The 18,268-nt window shown below is 39.7% G+C and overlaps 1 protein-coding gene across 20 annotated transcripts in view; it reads left to right on the forward strand.

Annotated features, from left to right (window-relative positions):
• NCOR1 (nuclear receptor corepressor 1) overlaps nt 1–18,268 on the forward strand; it is a 116,424-nt gene that overhangs the window by 30,225 nt on the left and 67,931 nt on the right. For 14 of the 20 annotated variants that reach the window (XM_043903933.1, XM_043903932.1, XM_043903930.1 and 11 more), the window contains exons 5-10: nt 2,414–2,596; nt 8,185–8,298; nt 13,466–13,522; nt 14,063–14,115; nt 14,449–14,475; nt 16,500–16,566. In XM_043903933.1, the coding sequence (XP_043759868.1) occupies nt 2,414–2,596; nt 8,185–8,298; nt 13,466–13,522; nt 14,063–14,115; nt 14,449–14,475; nt 16,500–16,566 (501 nt within the window). The remainder of the gene's footprint in view (nt 1–2,413; nt 2,597–8,184; nt 8,299–13,465; nt 13,523–14,062; nt 14,116–14,448; nt 14,476–16,499; nt 16,567–18,268) is intronic. The other 6 variants (XM_043903944.1, XM_043903936.1, XM_043903937.1 and 3 more) reach the window with 1 other exon arrangement.

Here is an 18,268-nt window from a genome sequence, read left to right on the forward strand (position 1 = left end):
TTTTGATTCATCAATCTTTTTTTAATGTCTTTTGCTGTTGACTTTCCTGTACTCAGTATAATATGAATACCTTTTGTTTGAGGCTACTTGTGATTTGCTAATAAATCTCATATAAATATTATTATTTGACTTTTGTTGTGATATGTGGAATAGAAATTTAACTCCCCCCCCCCCAAATAGCTAACAGAATGTCCCCCCACAAAATTATAAGCTCCTTGATGGCAAGCCTTTTTTGTTTACCTTTCTGCCTAGTGCCTGTCAGATGATAGGCACTGTAAACAGGAATTTGTTTTTTGTTAAATATTTAACTAGAGATGAAGTCAGTGGGAAATATTGATCTGTAATAGTAGTTGTTAGGGCACAGGTCAGACAGATCACCTGAGGAGCATTTTCAAAATCTGCTGAGTCGAAATGTAATCTGTTGTGGTATTCTATGTGTTCTGTAACACAAATGATCTCACATGCATATGTAAGAGAATGATGTTAATGTAACGTGGAAATCCATGGTGAATGATCGTTCCTTGCACATGAATGTTTTAGAGCTCTCAAGATCAAGCTTTCATAATTAAGAATTAGCCTGCTAGATAGATGAAGACCTTAAAAAGATTTGAAAAGTCTGCATTTATCAGTAGTTTTCATTTAGTGCAGGTAGTAGCTAGCTTAGTTAATTCAATAACTGCTCTGCTTTTCAGTGTTAAACTAACTAATGAAGATTGGAATGTTGAAAAGAAACTGTGAGACCTTTTTTCCTGTCCTTTTATGTTTTTAAAGGTTAATCTGCCTGCCAATGCAGGAGACATGAGTTCGATCCCTGGGCCAGGAATATCTCCTGGAGAAGGAAATGGCAACCTACTCCTGTATTCTTGCCTGGAGAATCCCATGGACAGAGGAGCCTGGTGGGCTACAGTCCATGGGGTCGCAAAGTGTCAGATACGACTTAGTGACTAAACAACAGCAAAGTCATTATACCACAAATCAGATTTTTATTAACATTATGATGAAGTGTGCTATTTTGAACTGGAAGCAAATGACCTGAAGGATTAACAGGGGACATATAAACTGCAGGGTTTACAGATATCAAAGGATTGCCTGTAGTCTGAATGCAAATGGTATTGGAGCTTTGACAGTATTATTTTATTAGAATTGCTGTTGTTTTGTTAATACTCTGCTTACAAAGTTTACAGGTTTTAAGTAATAGCTATAATCCTGTTTTCCCCAGAAGCCTTAATTTAGCTATATTAGGTTACAGAATATCAGATTTTTCAGGAATATACATGTTATGTTTTAGTTAATCTCTGTTCCATGGTGTTTTGGAACAACTATCCGGGTATATTTAAGTGCATTCTTGGTTAGAACTATTGATTTCTCACAGTTACTTAGTCATTGTTTAATACATTGAGGGCCCTCTGGTCTTATGAACTGTGATCATTCTAGATTTCTTACAGCCTAAAGAGAATCAGTGCCTTAATCTGAAATTCATATGCTTTGCAGTATTGCTCATATCTTCACCTTGTACTGGAGATGAGTAGGCTGTGCGAGTGTGCATGTGTGTATTGGCAGGGTGGCAGGTTTTGGGTGGAGGCCTTCAGTCTACTGTAGTTCCTGCTCAGTATGGAGCTGGAATGAGGAGGTACATTTGACTGAAGAGATGTTACATGCGCTGTGGGGCAGACAGGCTTAGTTGCTCTTTATTGAGAGTGATCAAAGCAACAAAAGTTCTAGGTCATTCCCCAGACTTCTATACATCAGTATTAACCCTTGGAAAGCCTGAAAACTTTTGATAGGAATGGCCATTTGTAGCTGTTTAGTTGGGTGGGCACACAGAGTGAATGTGTTCAGACATTACAACAAAATGGCTGAGGAATTGGCATCTTCCTTTGTTGTGATGCATCATTATTTCTGCAGCAATTCTTTGTATGTCTCAGTATTGTAGTAAAGGCTGGTTGGCCACTTAACCATCTTCAGTGATATGTCTGAACTGTGAACGTCAGTGGTGTGTGAGTGTGTGTGTGTGAGTGAGAGGGAGGATGGGCGGGAAGAAGGGAGAAAATTGCTACTATAGGCCTACTGTGTAGAAAGGGAGCACACATGGCTCTGCTAAGTTTTTAAAATTCACTTTTTTTCAGTTAAGAATCTTTTTTTTTTAATGAACCCATCGTGCCTTTTTTAAAAAATATTTTTATTTGTTTTATGTATTTGTTTGCCTGTGCTAGGTCTTAGTTGCAGCACATGAGATCTTTTAGTTGCAGCATGTGGGGTCTAGTTCCTTGACCAGATATTGAACCCGGGCCCCCTGCATTGAGAGCCAGAGTCGTAGCCACTGGACCACCAGGGAAGTCCCCGTTAAGAGATTCTTGATGCTGACATTGATCTTTAGTGAGAAACCATTTGTTCTTGATTTTCTTCTTTAAAGGACCCGGCATTTGGAGTCAAACATGAAGCTCCTTCCTCTCCAATCTCTGGGCAACCATGTGGGGATGATCAAAATGCTTCACCTTCAAAGCTTTCAAAGGAAGAGTTAATACAGAGTATGGATCGTGTAGATCGAGAAATTGCGAAAGTAGAGCAGCAGATCCTTAAACTGAAAAAAAAACAAGTAAGTGTTTGATTTTACTGCTTAGTACATTCTCGGAATGTTTGTCTCCCTAAAGAAGAGTGTTGAACTTTCCATATTTTTAACTTTAGTTGATATGCCATTTTAAATTCCACTAGCAGTGTCTGAGGGAAGATTTCCCTCTCTCTTCTTCACTGTTTTAAATAGCTATTCTAGTGCATGTGAAGTGGTATCTCATTGTGGTTTTAATTTTAATTTCCTTAGTGACCAGTGATGAACATCTCTTTATGTGTGTGTTGGTCATTTGTATATTTTCTTTAGAGAACTGTTTATTCAGATCCTTTGCCCATTTTTTTTTTTAAGCTGGTTGTCTTGTTATTGTTGAGTAAGAGTTCTTTATATATTCTGGATATTCGTATATATGATGTGCAAATATTTTCTCTCATTCTGTGGATTGTTTTTTCACTATCCTGATAGTGTTTGTTGATGTACAGAGCTGTTTTTTCCTGTGATTCATTCAAATTCTTACTGAGCATCTAAGGAGATATAAAAGTGATTAAAACATGGTCAAAGAGGTAAATCAAATGAAAGCAAAGTATTAAGATTCACTGAATCATAGCCATCAAACACAAGTGTTTTATGAAGCAGGAGTGAGATTGCTTCCAGCCTGGGGGGTGGTGGTGGGATAAATCAGGAGAAGGAGTTGAGATTAAAGTAGAAAACTTGGTCTGAATTGCTAGTGATACGCAGCTTGGACTCTATCTCCTTTTCCTCTCTCTCTGTCTTAATTTATGAGGACTGTTCATTGTGCTTTTTCCTAGACTTGCCTGCAGTTTTACTTTAACGTCTTCTCCAGAACTAGGTCCTTTTGGTGTTTTAGGAGGTTTGTGAGTGAGTGTGTGTGTTTTGAGGGCTTCCCAGATGGCTCAAGCGGTAAAGAATCCACCTGCAATGCAGGAGACAGGGGTTTGATCCCTGGGTCAGGAAGGTCCTCTGGAGAAGGAAATGGCAACCCACTCCAGTATTGTTGCCTGGAAAATTCCATGGACAGAGGAGTCTGGCAGGCTACTGTATGTTTTGAAGGATTCTTGACTTTTGCTCCTGATGTTTGATGGTTTTGAATCTATTCCATTCTGGTTTGATTTGGCGCCTTTTTGGCTGGAGTGTCTTGTATAGATTTCTTTACTGGAGCTTTTTCTTCAGCTTCCTTTTCATTAGCAAGTTTGCTTGTTTTCTGTGGAACCTTGCTACCACTTGCAGATATACTCCAGAGTTTCACATCCTCCTCTTCATCTTCTTATTCTGCATCTTCTAAGAGCTGTCCACTAATAAGCACAGGCCCTGACCCACTTTTGGACCACAGGTGGCATTCAGTCCCGCAGGGACGAGTTAACGTGGCCAGGGCTGCTTGGTTGGGACCACCTTTGCTCAGCAGTGTGCGCTTCATCCTTTGCACTAGCCCTGAAACTGACCTCTGGAGAGAGGAGAAAGAGACAGAGTCCACGCTGAGTATAACTGACCTATCTCAGGATAACTGCTCAGCTTCATCATCATCCACTTTAAAGTCATCTTTGTTGACAACTGAAAGGTGGTTCCAGGGCCCCAGGGGCACACATGGAGGTGGGAGAGAGGGTGCGCAGAGGTGAGTGACTGCACTTGCAGAGGGTGGTGAGCAGGATGGAGTCACACCAGGGCAGAAAGCTTTCAGTTTTAACTGTGATGAAGTCCAGTTTATTTTTTCTTTCATTACTTGTGCTTTTGGTGTCATATCTAAGAACCATAATCCTCGTTGCCTAATCAAAGGTCACGAGGATTTATACCTATGTTTTCTTCTCTGGGTTTTATAGTTTTTGCTCTTATATTTAGGTCAGCATTTTTGGTGAACAGAATTTCTGTAGTTTTTGTATGTGACTACCTTGGGATCATTAAAAGAGTTTATCATCTTTTAAGAAGTTTTATAGTTTCTCATCACATTATTCTTAATCCACCAGAAGCTGAATTCTTGTGTCTGCCTCAAAACAGAAGTCAATATTTTTTCCCCCACATTAATAAATAATTAAGAAGTTCATCCTTTTCCAGCCGCACTTTCAGCTCTGTTATAAATCAGCTTTGGACTGATTGCTGGCCTTTGTGTTCTCTGTGGTATTGATATAGAAATACAGTAGATATCTGGATTTTTGATTTGTCTCTTTTTCCTAGTAATTCTCAGTTTAAAAGAAAATTGGGGTAAAATTGACACGCAACATTATATAGCATCATGATTTTATATTTATATATATTGCAAAATGATCTCCACAGTAAAGCTAGTTAACCATCTCTCACTGCATATGGTTACAGATTTTTTTTCTTTTAATGAGAATTTTTAGCATCTACTCTCTCAGCGATTTTCAACTATACAATAAACGGTTGTTAAGTATAGTCACCAAACTATGGTCAGCTATAGTTTACATCTGCATCCCTTACTTATTTTATAATTGGAAGTTTATACCTTTTGACTCCTTTCACCCACTTGGTCCATCTCCACCTGCCCCTGCAACCACTAGTCTATTTGAATCTATGAGCTTGTCTAGTGTCTGTCTGTGGTTTTGTCCCAGGGCTACTTAACTGTGGAGAACAAAATGTGATTTCCTGAAACCTGTTTCTTTCTTTCTCTACACCTACTTAATGGACATTCTAAAAGAAGGCCTTCTGAGCAAAGGAATAAAAGGGCATGGTTGGAGACCTCATTAACATGAGAATGATCTCAGAACCCCGAATACTATCATTTGCTTACACAGATAGCAGGTTGCATGAGTCCTTTCTGTTCCAAAGTGGAAGTGGACCTCAAAGCTTCCCTCTTGAAGGATTTTTATCCTTTCTTTGGTTGTGATCTGACTTACTTGATGAGGAACCTGACTCTCAGTCTTAACTTGAAAATGTAGGTAATCTTTTTCCACTGGGCCTTTAGTAGACTTACCACCTTTACCTTAATGCCTTTTATATTATATGCATGTTGCTGTTTGTTGAGCATTTACTAGGTATCAGTTGGGGTGATGGAAGACAAAAAACAGGGAACCAAGCTCAGTCCCTACTTACTTCAGTAGGTGATACTCACTGACCATTTATAGTTGTGCTTGACATATACTGAATCCTTTAATCCTCACAGAAAGCTGTGTGATAAGTAGGATGAATATCCCCACTTCACATGTGAGGGGTTTGTACACTTGCTCCAGATTGAGGTAAGAACTAGAAAGGGTCTTTGGATCAAACCACTTGTAAAGGGGGACCCTAGGGCTGAACCTGGGCAGAGTAGTTCAGATAGCCTCCTGCGTTGTGGCTGCACACACTAGCAGTTAATGGGCTTTCAACTTTGCCGCCTCCTCACTGTAGGATATAAAGTCTCATGGGGGAGTGGGGTAGAGGGTGGTGCTGTGCTGAGTTAAGGGTTAATTAACCCTTCAGTGTTCTACCGTGCTCTCTCTGCCAGACATTAGCAGATACTGTGTGTCTATAACACAGAGCAGCATTATTCCAGGGACACAGAGGGTCCTTGTGATAGAGGCAGATGCAATACCTTCATACGTTTAGATTCTCTTACTTAAGTTGTGGTTCAGGTGCCAAGTTTTGCCTGACTCTTTGCAACTCCATCGACTGCAGCACTCCAGGCTTCTTTGTCCTTCACTAGCTCCAAGAGTTTGCCCAAATTCATGTCCATTGAGTCAGTGATGCTATCTAACCCTCTCATCCCCTGCCCGCTCTCCTCTCCTCCTGCCTTGTTTTTCCCAGCATAGAGTCTTTTCCAGTGAGTCAGCTCTTCACATCAGGTGGCCAAAGTATTGGAGCTTCACCTTTAGCAACAGGCCTTCCAATGAATATTCAGGGTTGATTTCCTTTGGATTTGACTGGTTTGATCTCCTTGCTGTCCAAGGGACTCATGAGTCTTCTCCAGCATCACAGTTCAAAAGCATCAGTTTGACACTCAGACTTCATTATGGTCCAGCTCTCACATCCGTAATGACTACATAGCTTTGACTATACAGACCTTTGTCAGCAAAGTGATGTCTCTGCTTTTTAAATACGCTGTCTAGGTTCTGTCATAGCTCTCCTTCTAGGGAGCAAGTGTCTTTTAATTTCATGGTGGCAGTCACTGTCCACAGTAATTTTGGAGCCCAGGAAAATAAAATCTATCACTGCTTCTACTGTTTCCCCATCTATTTGCCAAGAAGTGATGGGACCAGATGCCGTGATGTTAGTTTTTTGAATGTTGAGTTTTAAGCCAACTTTTTTACTCTCCTCTTTTACTTTCATCAAGAGGCTCTTTAGTTCCTCTTCACTTTCTGCCGTTAGAATGTTATTATCTGCATATGTGAGGTTATTGATATTTCTCCCAGCAGTCTTGATTCCAGCTTGTGATTCATCCAGCCCAACATTTCACATGATATACTTTGTATATAAGCTAAATAAACAAGGTGACAGTATATAACCGTGTCGTACTCCTTTCCTATTATTGAAGCAGTCGGTTGTTCCATGTAAGGTTCTAACTGTTGCTTCTTGACCCACATATAGGTTTCCCAGGAGGCAGGTAAGGTGGTCTGGTATTCCCATCTCTTAAAGAATTTACTACAGTTTGTTGTGATCCACACTGTCAAAGGCTTTAGCGTAGTGAATGAAACAAAAATAGATGTTTTTCTGGAATTCCTTAGCTTTCTCTGTGATCCAGGGAATGTTGGCAATTTGATCTCTGGTTCCTCTGCCTTTCCTAAACCAAGCTTGTACATCTGGAAGTTCTCGTTTCACATCCTGCTAAAGCCTAGCTTGAAGGATTTTGAGCATAACCTTACTAGCATGTGAAATGAGCACAGTTGTCCAGTAGTTTGAACATTCTTTGGCATTGCGCTTCTTTGGGATTAGAATGAAAACTGACCTTTTCCAGTCCTGTGGCCACTGCTGAGTTTTCCGAATTTGCTGGCATATTGAGTGCAGCACTTTAACAGCATCATGCTTCAGGATTTTAAATAGCTCAGCTGGAATTCCATCACCTCTACTAGCTTTGTTTGTTGTAGTGCTTCCTAAGGCTCACTTGACTTCCTAAGGCTCACTCCAGGTTGTCTGGCTCTAGGTGAGTAACCACACCGTCGTGGTTATCCTGATCATTAAGACCTTTTTTGCATAGTTCTGTGTACTCTTCCTGCTTCTTTTGAATCTCTTCTGCCTCTGTTAGTCCTTACTGTTTCTGTCCTTTATCATGCCCATCCTGGCATGAAATGTTCCCTTGATATTTTCAGTTTTCCTGAAGAGATCTCTAGTCTTTCCCATTCTATTGTTTTTCTCTATTTCTTTGCACTGTTCATTGAAGAAGGCCTTATCTCTCTTTGCTATTAGATTCCCTTATTATTTTGCTTTAAATTTATCAGAAATAGAATACAAAAGGGTTTATCTATCAAAAGATGACTTATGCTGTTTAGTTATTAGTCAAAATAAATCTGATTGGGTTCATTAGGGCCTTTGGGTCCTTAGACCCTTGTCAGTTAAGTGATTACCCTGTAGAGTCAGTGAAGTGTTGCTCAGAAGCATGTGTTGTCTCTGGTGAATAATTACTGGTGGGGCTGACGTGCAGCAGATGCCTGACTCTCCCTTTCTGGGTCTCTTAGCAACAGCTTGAAGAGGAGGCCGCGAAGCCTCCAGAGCCTGAGAAGCCTGTGTCCCCCCCTCCCGTGGAGCAGAAGCACCGCAGTGTTGTCCAGATTATTTATGATGAAAACCGGGTAAGTTCAAGCCACTCCTTGGTGGCTCAGGGCTTGAAGACCACTGGGCTGTACCTTCTCCAGTTGTCTCTGTTCTGTGGTAATGTTAACTGTATTAAAACCTGCTTTCTGCTTTAATTTTGAATGTTCTTGAATTTTGAAGCTTGGTGTTTTTCTTTACGTACTGAAGCAAAGTTGATAGTTGTGTCTTAAATTATTTAGTATTTCATATTCATGTTATATGGTATAAATAACAGTATAATTATTGACAGTTGACAGTATAATTTTATCAGCCAAATCTCCTGTTGTATGGTGTTAAGAAGTGTGTAGCACATAATACAGCCATTCTGTGGCTTTTCACTTTATAAGGGACATTTGACGCCACTATTGTAGTAGAGAATGGGTCATTGGATGTGGGAATGACTTGCATTATCTGCTTCAGAACTGAGGGTTGGGGTGTAGTTTGAATTTTAGTTATAAAGTATGAAGCCACTGACCTTTAGGTAGACCTTTGCCTTTATAGGTCTGTTAAAACAATTTCTTCTTTTCATGCTTATAATTAAAAGTGTCTGTGAATTTAGGAAATCTGGACCTCAGTTCTATGAATAATTTTGTGATGTTGAAGTTGGTTTTTGACCAGAATCCAGCCCAGGAACTAGCAGTTAAAGGGAAACCAACTTCCCCCTAACGTGAAGAGAACCTTGAGACAGAGCTGCTTATCATGGGTCTTCCAGAACCCCCCCTTCAAGGAGGAATTCCATGCTTTATGTACTGTGCTAGAGAATTGGCTTGTCAGTTAAAGGCGACAATCTGCAGAAGTTAGGGTTGTTGTTTCAGTTGTTTGCCCTGTTATGAGTGAAGTCACCAGAATCAGTGCATCTTACACAGGCAGCCTACAGCTATATTATCCCAGATCCTAAAGGAAATGGCTTTGAGAAAAGCAGCTGTGAGCTAGTCATTACGTAAGGGTTTACACAAGTGGTCTTGGAGTCAGGTGTGCATGGATGTGTGTGTATAGATGGATAACTGAGTCATCAGACACCCAGTACTCAAGATGATGGTAATTGTCACCAGGAGGCAGAAATACGGGTTAGTACCAGTTTCTTGACTGGGTTCAAAATCAGTCCAACTTATTGGACAGAACAGCCTCTGTAAAGGTGAGTCCAGTGAGGGTGAAAGGCAGTGGGTGGAGTAAGTGATGAGGACCCCTCAGGCCTGGAGGGTAGGGATGTGCCCATGGCCAACCAGTGCTCCCTTGTTTAGGAGAACCCGGGAAAATGGATTTTATAGAAAGTCTCCTGCTTTTATAAAACAAACTGGAGAACAATAAAGCACTTCTGTGGGCTGATTGGCTTCAGGTCAATTTGTGACTCAAGGGTAAAGTAAATAAGGATCAGAGCTGGTGATGATGGAAAAGGATTTTATAAAACACTGGATTCTTAGTATGAGTTACTTTTTCAAGTACATTGAATCCAGTGATATTTATTAATTGAATTGCTTAATTAGCCTTCTCTTACAGGCTTAATAAACAGTTCCAGTGTTAGGGGGTTGTGAGGTTGCCTGACTAGGATGTGACAGAGAATTCGGTTTGTGTTTAATTTATATATGTGTGCTCTTTTTCGTTAGTGTGGTACGTTTTTCTCGATGCCCATCAGCAGAGCCAAAAGTTCCTTTTGGACCTCTTCTTGCCATTTCATCATTTATACACTCAGCTTGTTACACATTCTGTGTACAAGAGAAGAACCTAGCTTGAAATCTGTGTTAATATTAGACTTACAGTGAAGATTGTTTTTAACTCAGTAACCATAGAAATCATCTTTTAAAACAAATTCCTTTTGTATCCGCTGTAGCTAGTTGTCTGCTGTGGTAGTGCTTGTGCAGTAGGCCCTAGATGGTGGCGGGGTCCCCAGGGGTCAGGGTGGAGGTCCTCGGAGGCGGAAGTGGAGCATGCAGCCTTCCTCACTCCTGACCCTTACCCAAACCTTGCTCCTCGCCAGCTGCCTTTTGTCAGACCTTCACCCCATCTGTGCTTCTTTTCATGAATGACCTTACCCATTTTGACAGAGAAGGCAGAGAGCAGTGGTGGGCGACAATGGTTGTCCCCCTCTTGTTTGTCAGCAGCACATGCTGGTTGCAGTTAAGCCTAACATGTCTTGAGAGACTGGGACCATGATCTGAGAGGCAACTTCTTTTATTTGGACATTAGTGGGAAGCAGAAAACTGCTCACGCTGATGGTTAGCTTTAAAACTGTCTTACTGAGAGAAAAAGTGCTCTGCATCATAGTTAAACTTGAGGCCAAGATTCATTTAGTCTCTAAACAGACTCTTCTGGACTATTTTTAATAGTTTAATTTGCTGTCACCCTTCCCAGTTGTAGATCCCAAAAATATTTGTCAGTGCTCTAATTTCAGTGTTCTAATATATATTGAAAGAGGGATGTGAAGTGTAGTTTTCAGAAACATTTATGTTTTGGTTGAATGATTTGCAGGTTACTGTGGCACTGGTTTCACTAGAAGAGAGAGAGATTGACAGTAGCAAATGTACTCAGTGCCAAAAACCCCTGGTCACCGAGGCCGTTGTCCTGGAAACTATCGATTTCTCTCTTTTTGCTACTCTGCAGATTCGGTTAATCAATGAGGAGCCTCAGTCCTGCCTCCTGAGTGTTGGTCTGGTCAGTTGCTTCTCTCTTCCTCCTTTGGCACTAGCTTATTTTAAGCCATCACCTTGCATAGGTACTGAGTTTCTTTCCTTCAGTCTTTTTTTTCTTTCTAATCTATCCTTCATATTTGAGATCCCCAGTGTGATTTCCAAATAGCACTTTTTGCTGATTCCCCCCTTTCTCCCAAGTAGCCCAGCCTTTTCATCAGGGCTCACATGTCTGCCTGGCCAGCCTGCAGGCCTGGACTCCTTTGTTAGCACTACCAGAACAGGTGTGAGTGTCCCCCTCGATGACAGTGCTTTTTACCCTGTGATGTTGCCTCAGTGACAGGCGTCCCTGTGTTGCCTGTCTTGTCTGTCGAGTGTAATCACTTCAGGACCCACCGCAAGGATCATTTTCTCTGTGAAGCCTTCCAAGACTCCTTATCCTCCTACACCAGGAAGTCAGTCTTATTCATTGTTTCCTTAGGGTCTAGCAGGTGCTTGGCACATGGAACATATTCAGTGTATGTTTGAGGCATTAATTACTTCTATCTGTAGATTTAGAACAAAGTTATATTATGTAAATGTGAAGGTTGTAAATTAAATATTTCTGCCAAACAATTGATAGTTTAATCTGTTCCTAGCAGTTAAGCCAACGTTAAGTCAAATATTTAATAAAATTTTGCAAAACTTAAATCTTGGGATATGCAAACACCTTCTAAATATCAGCTTTAAAATTAGTCCTGAAGAGGTAAGTGCCTTTAATTAATAGGATACCAGTAAATATTTGCCATAACATAATTTCCCCCTTGTGTACCAGTATTATTTTTATGGTTCCACTTGGCCTGCCTGTTCTTGGTGTAGACTCTGTGTAGTGGTAGAGGGCCTTGAAAAGGCAGATTGAAAAACTGGCAAGTGTAGATTATCTAGAGAGAATTCATTGAAGGTGCTAGATATTTCCAAATTTATCACCTGTGATTATGTTATTTGTGTGTTATTTAATACACGCCTTAAAGTCAGTAAATTTGAATTTTCTGGTATGTACATTTGGCTTTTTGAGACCAGTTGTTCTCAACTGCAGACTTATTTGATTGTTATAATTTGTAGCGGGGTGGAGTGCTGGTGGCATCAAATGGATTGAGGCTGGGGTACTGCTGAGTAGCCTATAATCCCCAGGGCAGCCCCCATAAGAAAGAGACATCTGGCCCAAAATGTTAATAGTACCAAGGGCGACAAGTCTGCCTTAAAATTGTCAATAGAAATAGAGTTCACTCTGCACATTTTATGGGTTGTTACAGTTTTGTATTTGACATTTTTGATAGGTTTATTTCTTATCTCAATAACATTTTTGAGTTTCTTGGAGTTCAAAAAGTACATTACACTACTTTGAGCTTTCTACACTGGTTAAACATACTTCTTTTCATGTAATATATGCTAAGTAAATCTTTGACCAATTGACTGATAAATGAATAGGAGAATGTTTATTTTAAGGGAGCATCTTTCTTTACACTTGGGGATCCTGCTTGATTTCATTCCCATCAGAAGTCCTGGCGAGTTCCCAGCCCCAGTGTGTGGACAGTGGGAGTCTGTAGTGGACAGGGAACCCTCGTGACCAATGAGCACGTGCTGGGCAGGGAGAGCTGAGAACCTTGACACTATTGCCGGATGTAGAATTCCAGCTTAAACAGCTTGAGTGTCGAATTTTGTTGTATTTAATTTGTCTATTAAAGGTAGATATCTCTTAGATAGCACTTTGGTCTAGATGATTTAACTTTTGAAAAAGACTGGTGGTGGTGGTGGTTTAGTCACTAAGTTGTGTCTGACTCTTGAGACCTCATGGACCTGCAAGGCTCCTTTGTCCATGGGATTCTTCAGGTAAGAACACTGGAATGGGTTGCCATTTCCTTCTCCAGGGGATCTTCCTGACCCAGGAATCGAACTGGGATCTCCTGCAAGACAGGGAGATTCTTTACCGACTGAGCTATGAGGGAAGCCCAAAAAAGCATGTAAAAGTATATATAACTCAACATTTATTCGCTAATGAGTACTTTGAGTAATTCAAACTAGTTGTTTTCTCTGTTATTACCAAGGTTTTCTTAAAATTAGAGAATATGCTCATTATAAGCTTTTCTTCAAAGAGATCAGTTTGGCCTACCATGGTAAAGATTGGCAACTTTATGGTGTTTTGTGTTTTTAAGTCATCTTTAAAGATATTAAGAGTTGAAGTTTTAAATATGTTTGAGGGATTCATTTCTAATAGTGAATCTCTGCTTCCTCTCTCTGGAATCTTATTAGTAATATCTATTTGCTTTTAAGAACTTAGCAATTCTTTGGGTTTTGCTTTCAAAACACATGTTCAGATTTGACTGATTTGGTGAAGGAGTTATGAAAACAAAATTAGTATTTTAGCCTGTCATATGAAAGAAGAATATAAGGATAAGTTTGACTATAGATTGGTCTTTAGGTAAATATTATTGAATTAGAAGTACTTTTGCATTTAGGTAAAGTAATTTTTAGTTATATAATATAATAATATTTTTATCTGTAGAAAAAAGCGGAAGAAGCTCATAAAATATTTGAAGGTCTTGGCCCGAAAGTTGAACTGGTGAGTAAAAAATTTTTTTCGTGTCTAGTGCTCTTTTGGTAGCAGTTTTTCTTGGGATAAGGTGGAGTATGGTTGCTTGATTCAGGATGAGAATAATGTGGCCGGGTCAGTAAGGGTGATAAGCTTGAAATAACATGCACAAACTTGGGACCTTTGCAGAGGCGTTTTCCTGATCATGTTTTTGCCTGAGCAGCTGTTAAATCACTGAGGTAGAAGGAGGAAGAAGTAATAGCAGAAATGGAAAACTCTTTGAATCATCTTGTTAGGGTAATAATGGCATTTAATCCTCCTTTGTCTTTCAGAGTTAAAAAATCTGAGTGAAGTGACTATGGGGTACAGTGGATTTCATTGTTAGCAGAGGGGGTGGACAGAGTTACTCAGAGAGGCCAGCTAAGTCTGGAGGTTGTGGCTGGGTATTTGTGTGTAGACCCATTAGCAGTACTTTACCTGAGCTTCCATTGATGTGTAGGGAGTGTGTCTTTGTCTCTTAGTAGACAAGTGTACAACATTTTATGTATAAATGTTTGGTTTATTTTATAGCCACTCTATAACCAGCCATCAGACACCAAGGTGTACCATGAGAACATCAAGACGTAAGTATTGATCATCTTTGGAGTTCTTCAGTTAAAGACCGTATATTCTATAAAGAGACCTTTTTTACGTTATCTGCTGACGTAGTACTATAATGTAGTGTAGGTGTGTTTTAGATTTGTGTAATTTGCTGTCGTTTTACTATATGTTATCTTCCTCTGGCTTTTTGGGGGTTGGGGTAACAGCTTTGAGTTTCCGAGGCCAAAAAATAAAATAAATGATTGCATAAAACTAGCTGGTTTTATGATCTGCTAGTAAAAAAGGTGGATACTTAACATTGAAATGGCTTACCTTGAGGCTTGAATTTTTTGCCTCCTGTTTTGTCTTTTTTTCAGTGGAGTACCTGCAAGGCGCATGATGAAGTAAGATAATGAAGCTTTTTCATTTAAGACTAGTGATGACACCGTCCCCCACCAAGCCACATCTGCCATTGCAAAGTAGAAGTGCCACGGATCATTTTATCATTATTCAAATCCTATTCTAGGGAAATCCCTTCCATGACTCTTGCTAATGACGGTATTTGTAGACCCTTCTGCCGTTTCATGCCCTGGTGCCTCGGAAGCGCTCAGCCCTCACGTGGGTGCGGAGACTGCTCCACAATGTAGCTGGCTTAGCCTTGCTCCTCCCAGACACCAGGCCTTTCTGGATGCACATTTTGGAATAAGAAAATAAGTGAAAAGAAAACCTAATTTCTTGATCTGATTGAAGTAAGAGAGGAAGCTAGATAGGTATCTTTTTTTAAAATTATCATATTTTAAGAGAATTTTAGATGAATTATTAGTTTGTAACAAAAATGTGATATTTCTTCTTTATTATATGTTTTATTAACTATAACCAGAACATTATACTTATTTACTAGTACAGTTACTAATGAGCACATTGATATTTATATATATATAATATAATTTTTAAAAACTTTTTTCTTACTGAGAGTATATGCAATAGTTGGCTACTTTGCAGAATTGGTGGCAAATATAATTTGCATGGTAGTATGCATGACAGAAACTGAAATTTGAATGATTTTAACTTTTGTTAAGTAAGTCGTTTATCATAGTCATATACCTAGAATTTTTCTGTGAGATGCTGCTGTGGTCTTGACAACCCTTAGAACTAGGTTAGGCAAAACATATAAAATATACCTTGTTTTGGAACTGTTTAGCTGTTCTAACATTTTTAAAAAGGAGAATAGCAGATAAAATCTAGTTGGCTACTTTTAATAATTTTTTTTTCCACAAAGCTTCCATTATGTTTGTGTTCTGTCTTTTCCCTGATAGTTGCTGCAAAGCAGCCCTGTCTGATTTATTTCATATTAGCTATCTTCCTGCTGTAGTGCTTAGCACACTGTCCTGAGAAAGAGTTCTTCATGTAAATTCTTAGGAACCATTGTTAATTATATTTATTGATTGTCCTTTGCTGTTGAGTAGCACATAATTACAGCGAGAGCAAACTGCATACATGGCAATGCTTCCACTGCACACCGCCTTGTGAAGTACCATCTACTCAGCTACGTGTGTCCGTTTGGATCGTTCACTAGCTGTTCTGTCATCACCATCATTTGCTTTGTATGAAATAGCAAATGTTCCTTTCAGTAATTCTCTTTCATCTCTTGGCTCCTTTTCCATATAGCCAGCTCCTGACTGTTCATGCTTATTTGAGTGGAGCCAGTGTCAGTGTTAGTACGGAGTGGCAGATAACCCAAAAAATTACTTCTCCTTGCCTTGGCTATGTATTTATATTTGAATAATCAACTTGAAATCCTTTCTGGAAGTAGGTGGGGTATAAATATTTATATTTGAACCTGCATGCCATTGTTTTTGAAGGTTACAGTGCTTCATATTTGAAAAGTGAAACTGTTAAGTTATAAGGGAGGACTTGCTGTCCTGTCACGTTGCCCCCCGTGACTTCTGAGAGTGGACTGTGTTGTTTCTGTGCCTGAAGAAAGCCTCTGTTTAAGGCAGAGTCAGCTCTCTGTGTTGGTACACTCTGAGGAGGCAGGGCAGCGTGGACCTGTGTTAGGAGGAAACTGCGAAAGCTTGGCCTCCTCTCTACCTCCCTCCTCCCAAGAGTGAACCAGAGTGTTTACCTCACTAGGATTCTTAAGACGAATTAGTAACTGTTACAACTTGAAAATAATATTTGCCTTATGAATGTAATAGTTGAAAATGAACTCTTTGTGTTAAAGCCTTACTGTAGAATGGGAGGAAATTTAGTCCTAATTATTGGAGGAGTCTTGTTTTGCAGGGTGAAAAAATTAGGATTAACTTTGATTATATTGTATATTCTTAAGTGATCTTTGCTTGTTTTTCAGTGTCTCTGAAAACAAAGTGAATGCACTATTAAATTGTACTTTTTCTTAATGTCATACAACCGTATTTTTCTCTTCTAGAAACCAGGTGATGAGGAAAAAACTCATTTTATTTTTTAAAAGAAGAAATCATGCAAGAAAACAAAGGGTGAGGTCCTATCCTTGTTCACTGAAATTTGTTCAGCTTTCCCGTCCGTGCTTCTTCAGGCATTCGCTTTCCCATTGTTAGTGAGAACAGTTCTTGACCACACTTGAGAGCAGGTGCTGATTTGTAACTATAAATGTGACTTAGACATCAATCTGAGTCTAGTAACATTTTGATATCACAAATCACATTTAATATCATTATCAAATTTCCTTGGTCATCTGTGTATAGCATTTTCATCTAGCCAAAGTAAAGAAAATGGTGAGTAGTTTAAAAAAACATGAAAGAGAAGTAAGATGATCTCATTTAGTCTTTTAACCTCAGACAAATTGGGTAAGTTATGGTCATGCTGATGAGGCATCACTGTTCTTTCTTATTAGAAACTGGGTCAGCTAAAGTTCAGCTTTTTCAAATTCATGGTGTTCTTTGTATTTATTATGACTTGCAGTCTAAAAATTTTGTGGTTATAATCTTCATGGAAATTAAGTTACAGAAAATATGATGCCACTGTTCTTTTATAGTGTGTTCGTAATAATTTTAGACTGTTAATTCATTTGAATGGTTTCTTACTGAATAAATGATATATTTTGATTCACATCAGAAATGAACTTGTACCTTGTATTTAAGGACCTGTTAGTTTAATGAATTATAAGGGTCACCAGCTTTTATTTGGTATAATTCCTAATGTTCTAATTTGCCAATCTGGGCTTTCAGATACTTTCTTAAATTATCAGTCTTGAATTTTTTTTTTTTTGGCCAAGAGCATACACATTCAAATAAATTAGCTAAAGTATTTTTTTTCTATCCAGTAATTTTGTTTTAATTGTGGTAATTGCTAAATTTGCTATCCAAAGAGACAAACATAGAGGTCCAGACTTTGTTCTTATACTTCACCGAGTATTTAGTTCTGAACTTTGTATGTTCACTGACTTGCTTACTAACTACTTATTGGCAGTTTCCCCTTTTCCAAGAGTGAACCAAGGTGTTTTATCTCACCAGGATTCATAAGGAGAATCAGTAACTGTGTAGTTATAACTTAAAAGTAATGTTTGCCTTATAATTGAATGTAATAATTGAAAATGAACCCATGTATTATTCTACAAAGGGAGGAGATAGCCATGTGTGGCTTTAGCCCTCGGGGAGTCTAAGGAGGAACAGTGCAGATGAGGCCACGGGCGATTACTATATTGTGGTCATCCGGTGGTTCAGGACATCCAGATGACTGTGAGAGCGTGTAGGGGACAGCTGGCACAGAGGTGGTCCTGAGGGGTGTTTCACAGGAAAACCAGCCGTCTGCCAACTTGTACAAGGTCAGGAAGGGCTGGAAAGCGGAGGGAGCGTGGCAGGGCAGGGGAGCCAGGCCAGGTGGGGGCTCGAGGTCGGATGCTGAGGTCATCTGTGAAGTGTTTGAGCTGAGGAAAGGAATGTGCATCTAGTTACACCTCAGGGTGCATGGGAGCCGTGTAGGAAGGAGGCAAGGGGGTGACTTGAAAGTAGAGCCGAATGAAGGTAGATTCAGGCCCAGGAGGTGGACGGGTGTTGAGACAGAGGGAGTATGGGGGACAGCGCTTTCTCTCTCGTCCTTTCCTGGGCAGTCATGAGCCCTTTCACACCTTCTGTTGTTTTGCACCCACGGTCCTGTGCCCACACACAGTACAGGGTTCTTTCTTCTCTGTTTAAAGAATGAGATCACACATTATTCATT

The sequence above is a fragment of the Cervus elaphus genome, chromosome 5 (assembly GCF_910594005.1).
Source record: "Cervus elaphus chromosome 5, mCerEla1.1, whole genome shotgun sequence".
Lineage (NCBI taxonomy): Eukaryota > Metazoa > Chordata > Mammalia > Artiodactyla > Cervidae > Cervus > Cervus elaphus.